The sequence below is a fragment of the Hemitrygon akajei genome, chromosome 9 (genome assembly GCF_048418815.1).
Source record: "Hemitrygon akajei chromosome 9, sHemAka1.3, whole genome shotgun sequence".
NCBI lineage: Eukaryota > Metazoa > Chordata > Chondrichthyes > Myliobatiformes > Dasyatidae > Hemitrygon > Hemitrygon akajei.
The window spans coordinates 93,469,528-93,491,461 of record NC_133132.1 but is presented as its reverse complement, the minus strand read 5'-3'; the positions used below and the strand labels follow the sequence as shown (position 1 = coordinate 93,491,461).

General features: G+C 40.8%; 1 protein-coding gene across 1 annotated transcript in view; it reads right to left on the bottom strand.

Annotated features, from left to right (window-relative positions):
* The window catches only part of eys (eyes shut homolog), a 1,854,977-nt gene that overhangs the window by 102,594 nt on the left and 1,730,449 nt on the right, over positions 1-21,934 (bottom strand). The window contains exon 42 of the mRNA XM_073056513.1: positions 2,594-2,766. Coding sequence (XP_072912614.1) covers positions 2,594-2,766 — 173 coding nt within the window. The remainder of the gene's footprint in view (positions 1-2,593; positions 2,767-21,934) is intronic.

Genomic DNA, 21,934 nt, shown 5'->3' with positions numbered 1-21,934 from the left:
ATCCTCATTGGAGGATAAGAGGTGGAGAGGGTCAGTAACTTTAAATTCCTGGGTGTCACTATCTCAGAGGACCTGTCCTAGACCCATCATATAAATGTAACTACAAAGAAAACACGACAGTGCCTCTACTTCTTCTGCAGTCTGGGGAGATTTGGCATGACGTCAAAAACCTTGACAGGCTTCTATAGATGTGTGGTGGAAGGTCTATTGACTGGCTGAGTTATGGCCTGGTATGGGAACTCCAATGCTTTTGAATGAAAAATCCTATAAAAGATCATGGATTAGGCCCAGTACATAATGGGTAAAGCCCTCCCAACCTTTGAACGCATCTACATGAAATGCTATCATAGGAAAGCAGCATCTATCATCAAAGATCCTCACTGCCCAGGCCATGCTTTCTTCTTGCTACTGTCATCAGGCAGAAGATACATGTGCCTCAGGACCCACACCATCAGGTTCAAGAATAGCTACTACCCCTCAACCATTAGACTCTTGGACAAAAGCGGATAACTACATTTATCTATTGAGATGTTCCTAAAGGCATTGACCTCACTTTGAGGACTCTTTTATTTTGTTATTTCATGCTCTCTTTATTTATTGCTATTTGTTTATAGTTTCATTTCAGCTGTTTGTTATTTTCTATGCTCTTGCTCTTTCTTTGATCCTGTTTACGGTTACTATTCTATTGATTTGTTGAGTATGCCCACAGGAAAAAGAATCTCCGGATTGTATGTGGTGACATATATGTACTCTATTAATAAATTTTACTTTGAACTTTGATCAAATAAACAAATATATCACTATTGTGGTTATTGATGAATTATTTGATGGCTTAGTGCATACACTGACACCATGAAGATGGTTTCCCAGAATAATGTATTCAAAGTCATGAAGATAATTCTGTTTGGGCAACATCTATTCTACAGAATTGGGGAGAAATCCACCAAAATTACTCATGCATAGAGTCAAATGGCGCTGTGCAGCTTTCAATAAAGAAGTCAGTGAAGGACGAGACCAAGAAAATGAATAAATTAATTAATCCATGTGCTTGGAATCAGAGGAGGTAGGGTCTTTAATTAATAGTTTGCTTCAGTATTCACCAATGAGAGTGACCTTGATGAATGTGAGGACAACAAAGAACAGGCAAACATGCTAGAATATGTCAACATTGAGAAAGTAGATGTGCTGGAACATTTGACAACTATTAGGGTAGATAAACACAAGAGCGTAGAACCTTCAAGTACCTTTATCGAGCACCTTCACTCCGTCTGCCACAACAGGTGGGATTTCCTAAATCACCATTTAAATTCTACTTCTCATTTCCATTCTGACATGTTGGTCCATGGTTTTCTCTACTGCTTTGATGAGGCCACTCTCAGTTTGGGGATTGCTCTTTATTCATTGTCTGGGTAGCTTCCAACCTGATGCAATGATATTAATTTACCTAATTTCTAATAATATTCCACTTTCCCCTTTTTCTTTCAGTCACCATTCTGACTACTGTCTACCCCTTCCCTTTTCTTCACTTACCTATGAACTCCCTTTGGTGCCCCTCCTTCTTCCCTCTCTCCCATGGTTCATTCTCCTCTCTTAATAGATTCCTTCTTCTTCACCCCTTTACCTTTTCCACCTATCACCTCCCAGTTTCTCATTTCATCCCCTTTCCCCACCCACCTACCTTCCCCCTCACCCAGTTTCATGTATCACCTGCCAGATTTTACTCCACACTTCCTCATTGTGTTTTTTTTCTCCTTCCTGTCCAGTCCTGATGAAGGGTCTTGACCCAAAACATCAACTGTCTATTCCCCTCCATAGACTTGCTGAGTTTCTTCGGATTTTTGTCCATTGATTAGGACAGATCAGTCCCCGGGACCAGATTGGACCTACCTTGCTTACTACAAGAAGCAAGGGAAGAGATTGTTGCACCTTTGGCGGTGATCTTTGTGTCCTCATTAGTACCAGCAGATTGGAGTGTGGAAGATCTTATTCCATTTTTTCAAGAGAGGTAATAGTGATAATCCTAGGAATTACAGACCAGTGAGACCTACATCAGTGGTGGGCAAACTATTGGAGAAAATAGAGACAGGATTTACAAGCAATTGGAGAAGTATAGTCTGATTAGGATTAGTCAGCATGTCTTTATGAGGGGCAGGTTGTGCCTCATGAGTCTGACTGAAGTGGCAAAACAGATTGATGAAGGTCGAGCTGTGGATGCGTTGCATATGGATTAAAGAAAGGTGTTCAACAAGGTTCCCATGGGAGCTTTATTCAGAAGGGCAGGAGACGTGGGATCCAGAGAAACTTGGCAGCATGAGTTCAGAACTGGCTTGCCCGCAAAAGGCAGTGTGGTCATACGTAGAGTGTACTGTGCCTGGGGGTCCATGACTGACGGTGTTCCACAGGGATCTTTGACATCTTTTCTGAATTGTGATTCTCAGAAATGAACACATGCCAGGGACAAATTATTCTGGTAACTCTGCCCTCTCAAAGGCTTCATACATAACTTCAACATTGATTATGCCCTCATTAGAGATACGCTATCAGCAGAGGTAATTTTCTGTTCTGCCTCTCTGTTTAAGATACTAGTAATTACCTTCCTCACAGAGGACTCCAGCTCTTCCATAGGGACAAATACAGACGGGATCTCCAGTGGCTTTTGGCACGCAGCTTGCACCGTTCAGACAGGGGCTCACCTGGCATCCAGAGACTTGACAGAGTTTCCCTCTGTAGGGCTTAGGGCATTCACAGAACCAGCCTTCAGAATCACTAAGAGAAGGAAAGCAATTATTACAAAGACAGAAAAGGCTTAAAATACAGGTGCCTGTTGAGAAGAAAAGTAAAGTGAATATATATTCTTGACACAAGAGATTCTGCAGATGCACAAGGAACTCAGCAAAATGCTGAGCACATACAAAATGCTAATACACCTCAGCAGGTCAGGCAGCATCTATGGAAAGGAATGAACAGTCAACGTTTCATGCCCAGACCCTCATGAGGACTGGAAAGGAAGGGAGAAGATGCCAGAATAAAAAGGTGGGGGAAGAGGGAGGAGCACAAGCTAAGAGGCGATAGGTGAAGCTAGGTGGGTGGGGGACTGGGGATGAAGTAAGAAGCTGGGAAGTTGCCAGGGGCTAGAGAAGAAGGAATCTGATAAGAGAGGAAAGTGGACCATGGGAGAAAGGGAAGAAACGGCACCAGGGGGAGGTGATAGGCAGGTGAGGAGAAGAGGTAAGAGGCAAAAGTGGGAATTAGAAGAACAAGGGAGGTGAAGGGAAAAAAATTACCAGGAGAAATTGATGTTCATGCCATCAGGTTAGCTGCTATCTCGGTGGATTACGAGGAGTTGCTCCTCCATCCTTATCGTAGGCAGAAAAGGATGCAAGGGACCGACATGTCAGAATGGGAACGGGGATAGGAATTAAAATGGTTGGCCACTGGGTAATTTTTACTTTTTTGCAGATTGAGCAGAAATGCTCGACGAAGCAGTTGCCCAATTTATGTCGGGTCTCACCAGTGTAGATGCCACATCAGGAACACCAGATACAGTACGTAATCGCAACAGATTCACAGGTGATGTGTTGCCTCACCTTCAAGGACTGTTTGAGACACTGAATGGAGGTGAGAGATGTGTACTTTTTATGTGCTGTTACTGCTAGTAATTTTAAGCTTTGGTTTATGGATTTACTTGAGGCTTGACAATATTATGGATTCCTTTTCTAGTTCTGTCATCATAACTTAAGGATATCAATGGCTTCAAATCTTTCTGGGGAAAGGCACCTTGAAATTTATACCCCAGGCTTTTGGCTCAAAATTATGTCATGCTCAAATTTAGTGCGAGCTAAGATCAGAGTCAGAATCAGGTTTATTATCACTGACATAGCTCGTGAAGTTTGTTGTGTTGTTTTGCAGCAGAAGCGCATAATAAACTACCGTAAGTTACAACAATAAATATATTAAAACGTAGTGCAAAGACAGAGCAAAAAGTGAAGTGTTTGTTGGTTCATGGTCCATTCTGAAGTTATTCCTGAAGAATTATGTGTGTGTCTTCAGTCTCCTGTACCTACTTCTTGAGGGCTGCAATAGGAAGAGGGATGAGGAAGGTCCTTAATGATGGATGCTGCCTTCTTGTGGCATTGCCTATTGAAGATGTCCTCGATGGTGTGGAGGTGAGTGCCCATGATGGAGCTGGCTGAGTGCACAACTCTCTGTGGCTTTTTCCAATTTTCTGCATTGGATCCTCTCTACTAGATGGTGATACAACCAATCAGAAAGCTCGCCATGATACATCTGTAAAATTTGCTATAGTGTTTGGTGCAATCATAGAAATAACGCAACTGTAGATATACTGAATGGATGCACCTACAAGAGATCTAGTTAACCAGACAGACAGACAGATTTAACCATAAGACACAGGGGCAAAATTAGGCCATTCAGCCTATCAAGTCTGTCCTACCAGTTAATCATGGTTGACTTATTTTCCATTTCATCCCCATTCTCCTGTCTTCTCTCCGTAACCTTTGAGACCCATACTAATCAAGAACCTATCAATATCCACTTTAAATATACCCAATAGCTTCCACAGCTGTCTGTGGCAATGAATTCCATAGATTCACTACCCTACAGTGAAAGAAATTCTTCCTTATCTCTGTTCCAAAGGGACATCCTTATTTTCTGGGGCTGTCTGGTCCTAGACTGCCACACTATTGGACATATCCTCTATACGTCTACTCTGTATTGCCTTTCACAGAAATGGTGGAGGAAGAACCATAAATTAAGGTTAAATCAGGCATGATTACAAAAAAAATGGAGGGAAAAATGCCCAGATTAATAGGGAACAGCATAAGAAGATAAAGTTCTTTTTAACACGTCGGAGATCAATCTTTCATTGATGCTACCAATGGCATTCTTAACAACAAGATCATATTAATGCAGAAAAGCAATGGACCTATTCTTGCTTGCAACTATCTGCGGTTGCCTGGGGAATGACTGGTTTTTCCTCAGTTAAATCTAAAATGTTTAAAGATGTCAATGCCTGCACATCCAATAGAGCAGCAGGAAATATTCCAACTGATCCAAACCACAAGATCATTTAGTAGACTCCCCTTTGTACTCTACATGGTATCCAGGGTTGGAGTACAAACTTGCTCACATTCCCCAGGATGCCCTGGGTTAGACCTTTCAATGACCTGTAGGGAAGAATCCTGGGATCAGGTCTGAAGTTGGAGACCCAGTGTCACCGAGTTTGAGAATCCGGGGCCAAGGACTGGAGGCCTGGGTGTGGGTGCTTGTAAATGGACGGGTGGATGGTTAGGGATGAGAAAGTGGCTTGTTTTTCTGTGGTTGTCTTGTTCTGTTTTGTTTTTGTTGTTGCTTATGTTGTTCTGCAGAACATTTTAGACATTCTACTGTTTGCTGGTGCAGGAATGTGTGGCGTTCCCTGCGGGCTTCCCCCAAGCACATCCTTAAGACCACAAAACCAGAAGATATAGGAGTAGAATTAGGCCATTTGGCCCATCGAGTCTGCTCCGCCATTTCATCATGGCTGATCCAATTTTCCTCTCAGCCCGAATCTCTTGCCTTCTCCCCGTATCCCTTCATGCCCTGATCAACCAAGAATCCATCAACCTCTGCCTTAAATATATATGAAGTCTTGGCCTCCACAGGAGTGTGTTAAGTGTGTTGGTTGTTAACACATACGGCCCATTTCACTGTAGGTTTCAATGTACATGCGATAAAGAAATCTGAAATCTGAAAGGCAAGGAGAGGACAAATTGCACTCTTTAATTGTTCATGTTTGCTGTAATCCCAAGTACAACACAGAACAGTTTAATCATCTTTTTAAATTCTCTGTCAATTACATCTTGCAACAAAACAATTAATTAATCAGTGTAGTGCTGTGTGGTGCTGGGCTTGTAAAACATTAAATCAATTTGGATCTACTGCTTGAAAATTAAGTCGAAAGGTTACCTGTTCTCTACAACCCAAGAGAGAGGTTGAGTTAATTATAGAGTTGGTGTTTTCAGGCAATATGTTTTGCATTTTAAGTGAAAGAATAAATGGGGAAAAACTGTTTCCGTCAGCAGGAGGGATGGGAGCCAGAGGTCGCCAGCTTGAAATAATTGGTGAAGAAACCAGAAGGGAGATGAGGAGAAATGTTTTGTGATCTGGAACACATTAGCTGAAAGGACGGTGCCAGAAATTTCAATAGCAACTTTTGAAAAGAGAATTGGATAAATGATTGAAAAGGAAAACTTTAAATGAGCCAAGAGGAAGTATGGGACCAACTAAATAGGTTGTTGAAAAAGCCAGTACAGTCGTGATGAGACAAATGTCTTCCTTTTGTGCTTTGATATTACTTTCCAAGTGGAAGACCGAAGAAAAGCTAGGTAATATATTCAGGTTTCCACTGTCAGCCTCATCAGAGCAGTCTTCAGAAAAATGATATGAATTTATTTTCAGCTTTCACAACCTCAGGACATTTCAAAGGATTTTATAATCAATTAAATACTCCTGAAGTTCTCTACAGTGGGAAATGCAGATGCCAAGTACACACAGCAAGGTCACATAACAGCTGTATAATAATGGTCATATAATCTGGTTTTGCAGTTTTGATTGATCTTGGCCAGGGTACGCCAAGGACTCCACAGACTTCTTCAAAGTAGTACGTTTGGGTCTTTCTCATCCACCTTAGAGGTCTGATAAGTGCAAAATGGAGAGTACTGGTGACACTCAGTAGGTCTGGTCCATAATGGCTCCAGTTCACTGACTTTTCATCAGAGCTGGGAACTGGTCTGATTAAAGAGATAGAAGAATCTGTGAGAAGTGGAGAAGTGGAAATGGAAAGGACTAGTGGAGGGGCAAGGGTTTGTAGAAAGAAGAAGTACAGTCTCTGAGAGAACTGGAAGGTAGATTAGAAGAAAGACCTGACTGAGCTGAGCAGGCTCCTGATGCAGGAACCTTACAGCAAACATTGGCCGTCTTTCTGCCTCCACAGGTGCTCTCTGACCCATTGAGTTCCTCCAGTAAACTCCCAATCCCAGCATCTGCAGCATCCGGTGTCTCTTGTGTCTCCAGATACACAAATATTGAAGTCTTGAACTTGTTTGCCCTTTCCCTATGTAAGCAACGGTAGTTAGCAGCAAGCAGGTTCAAGTCTCTAATGCTTATGTTTCCAGACCCTAATATAAGTTTACTGGTGGATACAGGGTGGTAAGTCTGCCGTTAGGATTCTTATGTATCCTGCAGATGAGCACAGACATGCTGAAGTTCCCCTCTGGAGGTTCATTAGCCAGTTCTCATGAGAGGGTTGGTGGTGGAGAGGTTTGTAGCTATAAATTCCTTGGCATCATCATATCAGGAGAAGCACAAAAGTGACATCGCAAAGAAGTTACAACAGCACCTCTACTTGCTTTGAAGTTTGCGTAGATTTGGCATGTCTCTAAAAACATTGACAAGCATTTACAGGTGCACAGTGGAGAGTATTCTAACTGGTTGCAAATTGGCCTGGTATGGAAACACCAATATGCCCAGGAATGGAAAAGGCTACAGAAAGTAGTGGATAGACTCAGTCCATTACAGGCAAAGCTTTCCCAACGTTTGAGTACATTTACATGGAGCACTGCCACATGAAAGCAGAATCCATCATCAAAGACCTCCTCCATCCAGGCCATATGTGTCAAACACAAGGCCCGCGGGCCATATCCGGCCCGGTGTACAATTATATCCGGCCCGCGAGATCATTTTAGATAGATCTATTATTTTAATTATTAATGGCCCGGCGATATGAAGCGCTGATAACACACAAACTACAGATCCCATAATGCAGCCCAGTAGCTGCCGATAGGCGTCTTAAACCTTCAGCTCCAGGGACGTGACCGCATGATCACTGACATGTATGATGCAGTGAAGGCATTTCAAGTGAAGCTGCTCTTATGGGAGACACAAATGCACCAGTGCAACTTGCCTCATTTTCCCTGTTGCCAAGTAATGTTGAACCAGGTCGGCGCAATGATGTTCCCAAATGCGCACTTTGCTGATAAACTGAGCGCACTTCGCACTGAGTTCGCACGGCGCTTTGGTGACTTTGAAGCACAAAAAATTAATTTCGAGCTGCTTCACAACCCATTTGCCGTCGACGTGGAAACTGCACCTGTACAGATTCAGATGGAGCTGTTAGAGCTGCAGTGTAATGGGACACTAAAGGCAAAGTACGACACTGCAGGGCCCGTACAGTTTATTCGCTCCATTCCTGAAGCAATGCCTCAGCTCCGTCTACATGTGGCTTGAACCTTGTGCATGTTTGGTAGCACATATCTGTGTGAGAAGCTTTTCTCAGTGATGAAGATTAACAAAACATCACACAGGAGTCGCCTCACTGATGAACACCTGCAGTCCATCCTGAGAATCTCCACAACACAGAACCTTACACCAAACCTAAACGAACTTATTGCCAAGAAAAGATGCCAAGCATCCAGCTCTGACAAAACGGCATAAGAGCAAAGAAAACTGAGTGTTTTGATTTGTTGTTGTTTTAACTTTTGCTGAAAAGCACAAATTTTATTTATATTTTCAGGGTTTTTTTGCAGCACGCTCATATTTCTAACTTGTATAATACTGACAGGAGATATTTTTATGGAGAGCAAAATATTTAAGTTATTTAAAGTTTTAGTTTATTTTTTCTGGAATAATATTCCTGTCTGTTTTTATTCATATTTATGTTCAAAAAATGTTTAGTTTTAGTGTGTTCAATAAATGTTTATCCTGTTCGGCCCGCGACCTAAAGTGTGCTTTGAGTTTTGGCCCCATGTGCAATTGAGTTCGACACCTCTGATCCAGGCCATGCCCTCTTCTTGGTGCTAATATCGGGCAAAGCATACAGAAGCCTTAGGTTTCAGGAACAATTATTACCCTACAACCATCAGGCTCTTGAACTGGCATAGATAACTTCAGTCACCACTACTCTAAACAGATTCTACCACCTACAGACTCACTTCAAAGTCTCTTTAAAATTCATGTTCTCAATATTATTTTTATTTGCACAGTTTGTCTTCTTTTACACATTGGTTGTTTGTCAGTCTCTATCTGTGCATGTAGAGCTTTTCATAAAATTCTATTGCATTTCTTTTTTCCCCCTGTAAATGTCAGCAAGAAAATGAATATCAAAGCAGTATATGGTGACATACGTATTTCTACTTTGGTAATAAATTTACTTCAAACTTCAGTGTGTATTAAAGGTTTAAAATTGTGGGAGTGCAAGGAGTGGGTTGGTAAGTATTTGAAAGTCAAGTAGGCTGAGTGGTAGGTCCATTTCCCTGAAGTCTCTGTAGATATAGTACTCTGTTCACAGATTCGATATAACTGAGCATTGCAATTTGCCATGAAGGATTAAAATTTGCAATTTCACATTTGCAAATCTGGTCCCATAACTATAATTGGGTTGCAATGCCTGGCATGCACATGGCTTTTGGCAAGTGCTGGGTGGAATGACAGTGATTTGATCCATCACCATCCAGATTCTCCACTTCCTTAGTCTGGGACAGGAAGAGTGACCTGACTTGCTGAGAGCTTTGGGAACCTGACCAATGAGCTCTCAGTGCAGTGCTAGGCCGTGGTGATGCTACTGCGTCATGCTGCTAAGCCTTTCCCACAAACCTTTGACAGACACCCATTGCTTTGCTATATATATCAAAACTGTCAAGAATCTGCAATGTTCCTTAATTCATCTGACATACAATATCATTCAAAAGCTGTAAAAACTAAAATACTAAAAATTATTAAATGAAATCACATATACACCTAAACCACTTAAAATATGGCTGGCAGAGTTAATCAGGTCACTACCCTTGATTACAAAATTAAATTTTTCTTATAAACACATTATTTAGTATTTTTGATGGACATATCACAAAGGTGCTTTAATTTTTTTGCATTATTTTACTACTATTTTTTATGTTATGTATTTTAAAGTGTTTTAAAATTCTCAGAGATATTTGGTAACAATTTTAAGCCCTTCAAGTGTAATGGACTATCAGCAGGGCACAAAGGCATTCAAGTGCGTGTCAGGGGCAGAACACTCTTTGCCTGTTCGCTGCAATATCTATATCTGGAAGATGTATCCATCCACCATTAGAAAGCAGGTGCTGCTCAGGAATAGTGAGTGGGGCTAGCAAATGGAACAGGCCAGATCCAGTTTATTCAGCACAAAACTCATTCTCTGCTGGGAATTTGGTGCTGTGACTCCCCTTTGAATATTTCTTTTGCAGCTTTAGCCATGAAATCCAGCTTAAACTTTTCCAGTTTCCTGTCGCGGCTTTTGTTATGATTGAATTTCTCCCATTGCTTCCCTAAAAGTGCAGATGATGTTGTGGCAAATAAATTTTCTGGAGTGAATGATGAAACAGACTCATGGGGAAAAGTAAATTTTCATCTAGGGTAGTAGCCAGTTTGTGTCCTCAAAGATCTGGGGATGCACCAGTGTGTAAACGGGATAACATGATCCTTGTTTGATGGTTTCTCCAGAGCTCCAAAGCCTGCTGAATATGGACAATGTTCATTCTTTGGCGCTGTGTATCATAAACCTGTCTTGGGATCAAAAAGCTATTTTAAGATGTAAGCTCATTGTGCAGACACCAGTGAGAGAAATAACCAGAGCCTGTTTTAGTGACGTTGGGTGTGGAATTAATATTTGCATGTGCAACTGTAATCCTCAACGGTGGGAAGATAGATAGATAGATAGATAGATACTTTATTCATCCCCATGGGGAAATTTAACTTTTTTCCAATGTCCCATACACTTGTTGTAGCAAAACTAATTACATACAATACTTAACTCAGTAAAAAAAATATGATATGCATCTAAATCACCATCTCAAAAAGCATTAATAATAGCTTTAAAAAGTTCTTAAGTCCTGGCAGTAGAATTGTAAAGCCTAATGGCATTGGGGAGTATTGACCTCTTCATCCTGTCTGAGGAGCATTGCATCGATAGTAACCTGTCACTGAAACTGCTTCTCTGTCTCTGGATGGTGCTATGTAGAGGATGTTCAGAGTTATCCATAATTGACCGTAGCCTACTCAGCGCCCTTCGCTCAGCTACCGATGTTAAACTCTCCAGCACTTTGCCCACGACAGAGCCCGCCTTCCTTACCAGCTTATTAAGACGTGAGGCGTCCCTCTTCTTAATGCTTCCTCCCCAACACGCCACCACAAAGAAGAGGGCACTCTCCACAACTGACCTATAGAACATCTTCAGCATCTCACTACAGACATTGAATGACGCCAACCTTCTTAGGAAGTACATTCGACTCTGTGCCTTCCTGCACAAGGCATCTGTGTTGGCAGTCCAGTCTAGCTTCTCGTCTAACTGTACTCCCAGATACTTGTAGGTTTTGACTTGCTCCACACATTCTCCATTAATGATCACTGGCTCCATATGAGGCCTAGATCTCCTAAAGTCCACCACCATCTCCTTGGTCTTGGTGATATTGAGACGCAGGTAGTTTGAGTTGCACCATATCACAAAGTCCTGTATCAGTTTCCTATACTCCTCCTCCTGTCCATTCCTGACACACCGCACTATGGCCGTGTCATCAGCGAACTTCTGCACATGGCAGGACTCCGAGTTATATTGGAAGTCTGATGTGTACAGGGTGAACAGGACCGGAGAGAGTACGGTTCCCTGCGGCGCCCCTGTGCTGCTGACCACCGTGTCAGACCTACAGTCTCCCAACCGCACATACTGAGGTCTATCTGTCAAGTAGTCCACTATCCAATCCACCATGTGAGAGTCTACTCCCATCTCCGTTAGTTTGTGCCTTAAGATCTTGGGCTTAAGACAATTTAAAGTCCCATCCAAAATGCTCAGAGAAGGCTGGATTCTGTGCTGTAGTCTCCAGAGTAGAGCTGAACCATTGACTAGCAGACAAGGAGACAAGAGCATCATGGTAGCATAGTGGTTAGTGCGACACTATTACAGCTCTGGCTGTCGGAGTTCAGAATTTAATTCTGATGTTGTCTTTAAGGAGTTTGTATGTTCCTCCCTATGAACGCATGGATTTCCTCCAGGTGCTCTGGTTTTCTCCCACATTCAAAAGAGGTACCAGTTAGTAGGTTAATTGGTCATTGTAAATTGTCCTGTCATTAGGCTAGGGTTAAACAGATGGGCTGCTGGGTAGTGCGGCTGGCGGGCCTGTTCCACTCTCTATCTCTAAATAAAATATGTTAAAGTAGCACCAGTAGTGTTATACTGTTGACTTTTTAACTTGTATTGTAAATGCACCTTGTACTAAATGTCAATCTTCTGGGATATTTTTTATTATTTGTTAATTTATTTATGGTAATGCTGTATTACATAATGTGTTGTGTATGTGAGTTATGTGTCCTGTATCATCCGTCTTGGTCTGGAGAAATGTTTCATTTGGCGGTATACATGTATACGGTTGAATGACAATGAACTTGAACTTGAATCAAAAGCACGTCAAAGGCAGGGGTCTGGGTAACTTGGTTTTAACAAGTGATTTTTTCCCCCACTGGTACTCTAACACGTTAAACCAATTTAACAATATTTTAGGGTGAGCTGACTGTCATTACTCACCATTACAAACATGATATCGCTGTTATAATTCTTTACTCTTCGATGGATACAAATTGCATAACATGCACAGCCTGAACACATTAATGATCATTAAACATTTGGAACAAAGAGCAGATGTTATAACTGTGTTTAAAATTTTGTTTTCATATTCAAGCTACTATTTATCTTTCTGACTGAATACAGATAATCTTAAGCATGCGGTTTTGTATTAAATAGTGGCACCATGCTGTTGATGAATGAATGAATACATGCAGGAGAAATGAAGTCCCAGGAAAGCAAATTCAAATATCGGTATTATAAATTATTTAATGGCAGAAAAAGAGTCTGAACAGACAAATAATTTCACATTCTGATGTGTTTTGGTATTCAGGAATCGATGCTCCCATCTGCCCATTATATCTTAGTCATGCAGCTTGAATAGTGAATATGATTAACATTGATTTTCCTGACCTGGAATTTGCTACATTCTGTAATTAACTTAGGATCCTTGTCAAGTCCTAACTGTTCTGAATATTTAGCAATCGGTAAGAATATAATCATATTTAAATCAGTTATGAAAAATCAAGACAACCAGAATTCAGCCATCGTTATTTGTGAGCTTGGAGTGACCTCTGTCCAAGTTCCCGGAGGGCATGCTGTTATCCTCGACTATTATTACAGAAGGAGGACATTTTTTTCCAAATGATTGTATAATAGCCTCTGTTTCGCATGAACATTTCAGAGTTTGAAGCTTTGCTGTGGTCCCTGACTTGATTAATCACTAACCTTTCTCTTTTTACCAAAAAGTGAGCAATTTTATATTTGTGTAGAGAAGGCAGCAAACAATTTTGCTGCAATCCATCTCAATCTTTTTGCACCCATTCGCATCTGGCAGTCCCATTTGTTCCGGAGTGTGGTTGGATTTGACCAATATTTATGCCTACTGGCCAACATCACCAAACAACTCATCTTGTTATTGCTACAATAGTCTTCTAGGACCTTGCCACATACAAGTTGGCCACCTCCAGAGGAACATAAGAATAGGACTAGACTGTTTGGCATTGAGACTTTTCTGTCTGTCAAAGAGAAAGAACACAGTTATTCTGTGAACTAAGTTCAAAGGAGTAATACCTCATATTCTGCCAGGATAGCTTCCAACCTGACAGTATTGATTTCTCTAACTTCTGATGATTACAACTACTCCCCTTCTGTCTTTTTACACTCCCCATTCTGGCTCCCCTCCTGTCCTGTACTCTTCACATGCCTTGCATGAATTAACAGGCAGATAAACTCCATCCCCTATTACTACACTGACAAAGATGTTCCAAGTTGACTTTCTTTAATGCAGCAACTGTTGGTGGGGTATATCTGACAGAAAGAAAAAACATACAGTCAAAAAATGTCCAAATTCCCATTATGGTAAGTACAAGGTAAGTATTAAGAATACCACAAATGATACAAGATACTGTACTGTATACAAATAAGTTCCAGATATATCGTAAAGGTAGGCTACTGGCAAGCATGATGTTGCTACATACAATGTATCTTATGCACATGTTCTCACTACAAGCTAGCCAGGTTTACGCATTATCAGGATTCAACTTAATGGCTTGTTTTTCTGTCAAGTGATTTCATTCTCAAAATACAATACATATGCATGTTGTTACTGAAGCAGTCAAAACTTTGCAGGTTTTTATACAAGAATAGTACCTTTGCAGGATTTATGTTGTCATTAACCTTTTGAAAATAACCCTTTTTTCCACAAACACAAAATGCTGGTGGAACACAGCAGGCCAGGCAGCATCTATAGGGAGAAGCGCTGTCGACGTTTCGGGCCGAGACGTCGACAGCGCTTCTCCCTATAGATGCTGCCTGGCCTGTTGTGTTCCACCAGCATTTTGTGTGTGTTGTTGTTTGAATTTCCAGCGTCTGCAGATTTCCTTGTGTTTGCCCTTTTTTCCACAACTGCTCCCTTTACTTCAAATTCAAGCCAAAATGGGGTATCCAGACCAACAATTGCCATGACATTCTGGAATTAAGGAAGTGTGAGCCATGGCTGCCCATAGCATACTGGGAAAATACTGCTTTATATGTAGCTATATCTATCTTAAACATTTAGTTGCCAAATGCTCTTGGAACTTTCTACATTTGTGAAAGATTAATTTTAATTTGTTCTGAGCTCTAATTAGCAGCTAATTAACAAAGTCCAGGTGCAAATATCCCGCCACGAACCTTTATTTCTTAAGGCACCAATGCATTCTGCGCCATTAGAATACTCATATTCAATTTACCCCCATAGCAAACACAATTACCTACTCTTACTAGAAGTGGTCAAAAGAAGTTTTACTATATCACTTACGTTAAAAACAGCTACGACATTTACTATTTAAAAAGGGGAATTTGACCTTTACAAATATCATCCCTTTCAACCTTGAATAATTAAATCAACTGCTGAATACAGTGATGCCTATTACCTATATGGGTACCTTAAATCTCCTTGCTTACCAACATTCCATAAAACTTTAAAAGGCATTCCTAAAGACATAAAATATAAAACAATAGCAATGATACTCCCAAGAAAATAATGCCATTACCAAAGAGACCTACAAAAATAATACTATTTAGAATTAAATGGTTCCTTGTCAGGTTGTATTAAATCCTTTTTTTTTGTCTGTAGGAACATGTGGCCCACATGAACACTCCAGCTGTATTTTTATCTGCACTCAAAGCATTCAAATATCTCTGATTTGTGAAAATATGCATATACATCAATAAATGATAAACCCAAAGGTTACTTTTACATACTGATGATGTTTTCAAAGACTTGAACATCAGGATGATGTCAGGTAAAAAAGCATGAGTTTTCCCACCTCCTTATCCTGGCTTCTTCCCCCTTCCTTTCCAGTCCTGATCAAAGGTCTCAGCTCGAAGAATTGACTGTTGATATTTTTCATCTTTTTTCTCCAGTCTTTCTGAAGAGTCTTGGCCTGAAACATCAACTGTACTCTTTTTCATAGATGCTGCCTGGCCTGCTGAGTTCCTCCAGTATTTTGTGTTTGTTGCTCTGAATTTCCAGCATCTGCAGAATCTCTTTTGTTTATGACTAACTGTATTTCCCCCATATTTCTTACTACCTTAAGTTATCAAAATTCAACGAGTCTCAGATTTCATTTGAACAATTGAACCCCAACCATTGTTGATTGCAAGACAGTTCCAATTTCTATCATTCCCGATGTGTAAAAGTGTTTTCCAATTTCATTCTTGGATGAGCTGACTAATTCTTAGAGCTTGCCCCTTACTCTCAGATCTCCAATCCAGTTTTTCATTATCTACCTTGCCTGTTCCCCTTGACAACTTCAATTCAATCAGTTTTTAACCCTCTAATTTTGTAGAGTCATTGTGGCCGTGCAGTCTATGTAATTGAATCTTAATTTGTGTAATCTCTTCTCCCAAATTAACTTTGGAACTTTATTGTAGTAAATCCATACTGAATCGCCTCTAAGGACTGTGTATCCCTCTGAACCATTTTGTCCTGAACTATTCACAGTGCTCTAGGGTTCCTGTATATGCCTGATCTCCATTTCATACTCTAATCTGCCTGAATTCAAGGGCCAGCATTCCATTCATCTTATTCATTATTTATTGCAGTTGACAATAAAATCTTAATCATCTACATTAGTTTCATCATATCTCTTTAGATCAGTCCTTCAACATTACTTTGTTCCATCCCTTTTAGATCCATTGTGAATATGACCACTTTGTCTCACTTTTTCTCAATCTATCAGTAAGTCTGTAATTCAATACTCCCAACTACACTGTACTACAGATCATCCTTTCTTTGCATCATCCTGGATCATACCAATCTGTGCCTCAAAGTACCCTGGAACTTCATTCTTCGTAATGAACTCCAACATCTTTCCAACCATTGATGTCAGGCTAACTATAATTTTCTCCCTTCTTAAAGGGTGGAGTGACTTTTGTAATTTCCTGTCCTCTGGAATCATTCCAGAATCTAGCGATTCTTGAAAGATCAACACTAATTCCTCCACAGTCTCTTCAGTGTCCTCCTTCAAAACACTGGGTTGTAGTCCATCTGGTCTAGGTGACATATCTATCTTCACACCTTTCAGCTTCCCAAACACTTTCCCCTGAGAAATTGAAACTACACTCACTTCTGCTGACAGACATTCTTGCATTTCTGGCATACTGTTAGCACCTTCCACAGTGAAGACTGCACAAAATACTTGTTCAGTTCATCTGCCATTATTACCTCTCCAGCGTCTTTTTCTAGCGGTCCAATATCCACTTTCATCTCTTTTACTCTTTCTATATCTGTAAAACTTTTGGTATCTTTTTTTTATTTTATTGGCTAGCTTTTCTTCATATTTCACCTTTTCTCTCCTATAGTTCTTTTAATTGACTTCTGTTGTTTTTAAACTTCCTACTGATTTTTGCTATATTATATTCCTTTTCTTTTCCTCTTATGCTGCCTTTGACTATCCTTGTCAGCCACAGTTGCCTCATCCCCCCTTTAGAATACTTCTTCATCTTTGGGATTTATCTATCCTGCGCATTCCAAATTTCCCCCAGAAACTCTAGCCATTGCTGTTCTGTTGTTATCCTTGCTAGTATCCCTTTCCAATCAACTTCGTCCAGCTCCTCTCCCCTTTATTCCTCTGTAATCTTCATCCATCTAACTTTAGCTTCTCCATCTCAAACAGCACGGGGAATTCTATCAATTTCTATCACAGCCTCCTAAGGGTTCATTTACCTTAAGTTCCCTAATAAAGTTTGGTTCATCATACAACACCCAATGCAGAATTGCTTTCCCCCTAGTGGGTTCAACCACATCAATTTGAAAATCAACCTAGCAATTTTATTTTCCCAATCTACCTGCATATTGAAATTCTTCATGACAGTCATAACATCGCCCCTTTGACATGCCTTTTCTATCTCCCATTTTAATTTGTATCCCACATCCTGGTTACTGTTCAGAGATCTGTATATAACTCCCATCAGGGTCTTTTTACCCTTGCCATTTCTAATTCTACCCACAAGGATTCTACCTGCTGATCCTATCTCACCTCTTTCTAATGATTTGATTTTACTTTTTGACCAACAGAGCCTCCTCATCCCTCTACCTACCTGCCTGTCCTTTCAATGCAATGTGTATCCTTGGTTGTTAAGCTCCCAAACGTGATCTTCTTTTCATGACTTAGCGATGCTCATAACATCGTTCCTGCTATTCTCTAACTGTGCTACAAGATCATCTTACAACACACACAAAATGCTGGTGGAACGCAGCAGCATCTATAGGAAGAAGTACAGTCGATGTTTCAGGATGAGACCCTTCGTCAGGACTAACTCCTCGTGTTTACAAGATCATCTTTCGTATTTTGTATACTGTGTGCATTCAAATGCAACACCTTCTATCCTATATTCATCACTCTTTTTGCTTTTGCCCCCATGTTGCCCTTTAGCTCATCCCACTGATTGCAGTTTTGCCCTATCATCTGCCTGCCCTTCCTCACTGTTTCACTACACACTGCATCTACCTGTACACAAGAAATAGCCCTATCCTCAGCCCTATCACTACAGTTCCCATTCCCCTGCCAAATTAGTTTAAAGCCTCTCCAACAGTTCCAGCTTACCTCTTTCGGTTCAGGCCATACCTTCCCCAGAGGAGATCCTGATGGTCCAGAAATTTGAAACAATGGAGTCCCCTGTTACTACTATAGTCCTATTTTCTCCACTTCCCTTCCGAGCTATTGAGCCAGACAAAGTGCCAAGGCTCAGTAACGGCAGCTTCCCCCTAGTAAGTCACCACCCCCCCCCCCAATAGTATACTTATTATTGAGGGGAACTGCCTCAGGGGTTCCTCTGCACTGGTTGCCTATTCCCTTTCCCACATATCTACCTCCAGCAACTTAGGGGCTGTAGCTCCTATCTATCACTGCCCCATTCTCCCGTATGAGCTGAAGGTCAATGAGCTGCAGGTCCAATACCTTAACATGGACCCACACAATTTTGAGAGGTTCTAATATTATGTCTAATACTGAATAAATCTAGAGCTTTTATTAGCATGAACATTGGTGTCAGTGTCTGTAACTGTGACCTATGTAACCAATAGAAGTACAGGAGCTGATATTTGCATTTCTATAGGATCCTTTCGACCTTTAGAATGTCTTTAAAGCTGTGTTGGGTGCCAACCATGGCCATGACCAACTACAGCCTGAAACACACTTCCCCTCCGTCATGCTCTTTTATTCCCCAGACTTTAGTTGTCTTTGAGTCATAGATGTACAAGGCCCTTAGTGTGACATTGCCGCTAGGTCAGCAGGAGGACTCCATGTCAGCAAATATTGGAAAAGTCTTTACTTAAAAAAAATCAGTACCAGCAAAAATGTCAAAGTTCCCATTGAGGTTCCTCCAGTTATTGACCTGTCTAGTGTTCACTGCAACACAAAGCACAAAAAACTGTAATCAAGGTATGGTTTGTTTGTATGTATGTATATATGTTATCAGTTCAGGAGTGGAAAACTGTATTGAGAGCATATGCCCAAACTGGTGATAAACTTCTAAAAAATCCTTTCATGTGCCATGGAAATTTTGAGCAGGGATAATCACTGACAAAATAAATTAGCAACAATAATTATGGATTTTTAAAAGAAAATAGGATGAATGATGTTGCTTATTCATGTGTATTAATTGTTTAATTATTAATACAAGTACAGTATAATGAGACAGATTGAAATAAATATTCACATTAATATTATAAAAAGTTCCATTGAAAAATTTTTCAATATTATTGTCATTGTAACCACTTATTATCCAGATACTGATGAGCCAGCCAGGTCTGCAAGGCTTTCAAGCATATCAGTCTTCTGCATCGGTCTTCACTGTGGAAGACACTAGCAGTATGGTGAAAGTTCCAGTTGTCAAGGGAAATGAAGTTTGTGAAGTTACCATTACTAGAGAGAAGCTTCATGGGAAACTGAAATGTCTAAAGGTAGATAAATCACCTAGAGCAGGTGATGTACACCCCAGGGTTCTGAAATACGTGGCTGAAGAGTGAAGGCATTAGCAATGATCTTTCAAGAATCACTAGATTCTGGACTGGTTTTGGAAGATTGGAAAAGTGCAAATGTTACTCCACTCTTTAAAAATGGAGAAAGGCAGAAGAGAGTCTGACCTCACTGTTTGGGAAGATGTTGGAGTCAATTATTAAGGATGAACTCCCAAGGTTCTTGGAGGCGCATGTTAAGATAGGCTGCAGTCTGCATGGTTTTCTGAAGGGAAAACCTTGCCTGACAAATCTGTTAAAATTCTTTGAAGAAATAACAAGCAAGATAGACAAAGGAGAATCAGTTGATGTTGTGTACTTGAATTTTCAGAAGGTCTTTGAGAGGGTGCCACACATGAAGCTGCTTAATAAGTTACGAGCCCATGCTATTACAGAGAAGATTCTAGCATGGATAAAGCAGTGGCTAATTGGAAGTAGACAAAAAGTGGGAATAAAAGGCTCCTTTTCTGGCTGGCTGCCAGTGACTAGTGGTGTTCCATAGGGGTCTGTGTTGGGACCAATTCTTTTTATGTTATATTTCAATGGTTTGGATGATACAATTGTTGGCTTTGTGCAAAATTTGCAGATGATATGAAGATAGGTGGAGGGGCAGGTAGTTTTGAGGAAATAGGGAGGTTACAGAAGGCCTTATACAGATTAGAGAATGGGCAATGATGTGGCAAATGGAATATTGTGTCAGGAAGCTCATGGTTGTGCACTTACGTAGAAGAAATGAAAGGTTGACTATTATCTAAAAAGACAGAAAATACAAAAATCTGATGCGCAAAGGAATTTGGGAGACCTTGTGCAGGATTGTCTAAAGGTTAATTTGCAGGTTGCGTTTGTGGTGAGGACGGCAAATATGATGCTAGCATTCATTTCACGAGCTCTAGAGTATAAAAGTAAGGATGTAATGTTGAGGTTTTATAAAGCTCTGGTGAGGCCTCACTTGGAGTATTGTGAGCTGGTTTGGGCCACTTATCTTAAGGGCTGAAACTGGAGAGGTTTCAAAGGAGGTTCACAAAAATGATTCCAGGATTAAACTGCTTGTCTTATGAAGTGTGTTTGATGGCTCTGGGCCTGTATTCACTGGAATTTAGAAGAATGAGGGGTAACCTAATGGAAACTGATCGAATAGTGAAAGAACTTGATAGAGTGGATGTGAAAAAGATGTTTTCTAAGGTTGGAGTCTCTAAGTCCAGAGGACACAGTCTCAAAATAGAGGGAACACACACAAAATGCTGGAGGAAAGTGCCAGATGCAGCCTGGCCTGCTGAGATCCTCTAGCATTTTGTGCGTGTTACTTCGATTTCCAGCATCTGAGACTTCTCTTGTTTGTGATCAAAATAGAGGGTTGTCCATTTAGAATGAGGATGGGGGAGGGAGAAATTTTTTTAGAAGGAGAGTGGTGAATTTTTGGAATTCATTGCGACAGGCAGCTGTGGAGGTCAATTCTTTATGTATATTTAAGGCAGAGGTTGATAGATTCTTGATTGGTCAGGACATGAAGAGATATGGGAGGAGAAGACAGGAGATTGGAGTTGAGAGGAAAAATGAATCAGCCATGATGAAATGACGGAGCAGACTCAATGGGCCGGATGGCTCAGTTCTGCTTTTATATCTTATGGTCTTATATCATTTAATGTCATGTGTTCTCACAACCATCTACCTGGTGCCAATCCAGCATGAGACGATTCTTGTGAGAACATCTCACTGTTCTCAGATTGTAAAACAATCATTCACTGCTTCATTTGGCAGAAAAGTAAATCATTATGTATTTTTAAAATATAGGGGGAGTTTAAAAATTGGGGGGTGGGGGGAGCACTGCAATCCACATTCCAACAAAATGCTTGTACGTGCCATCTAAGGCACATGTAGTATAGGTTTGCCACCCCTGAGTATGTAATCTTTTTGTGCATTCCATTTGTGTCCATCTTCAAAGTGCCTCTTACCTGACTTACTATGAAATACCTCCTGAGTGGCTGCAGCCAAACTATCGGATCTTTTCTCCCTTGTAGTGGAGTGGGATGGGCTATCTTTCCATTGCACTGACGACCTCAACATGAGTCTGGCATTATTGCTGGAGGGCCACTGCAAAGGTCCCTTTGGCGTGCCTGTGTTGGAATGTTTTGTACACAGTGCCATTGTGAGAGAATACAGCATGATCTAAAGGGCTGAGCTACTGAGGTAAATATGATAGGAACTCAACAGAACAGGCTGCATCTGTGGAGAAAAATGAACTGTTGACTTTCTGGGCCAAGATTCTCCTTCTGTACTGGGTAGAAGCTAAAGGGTCTCAG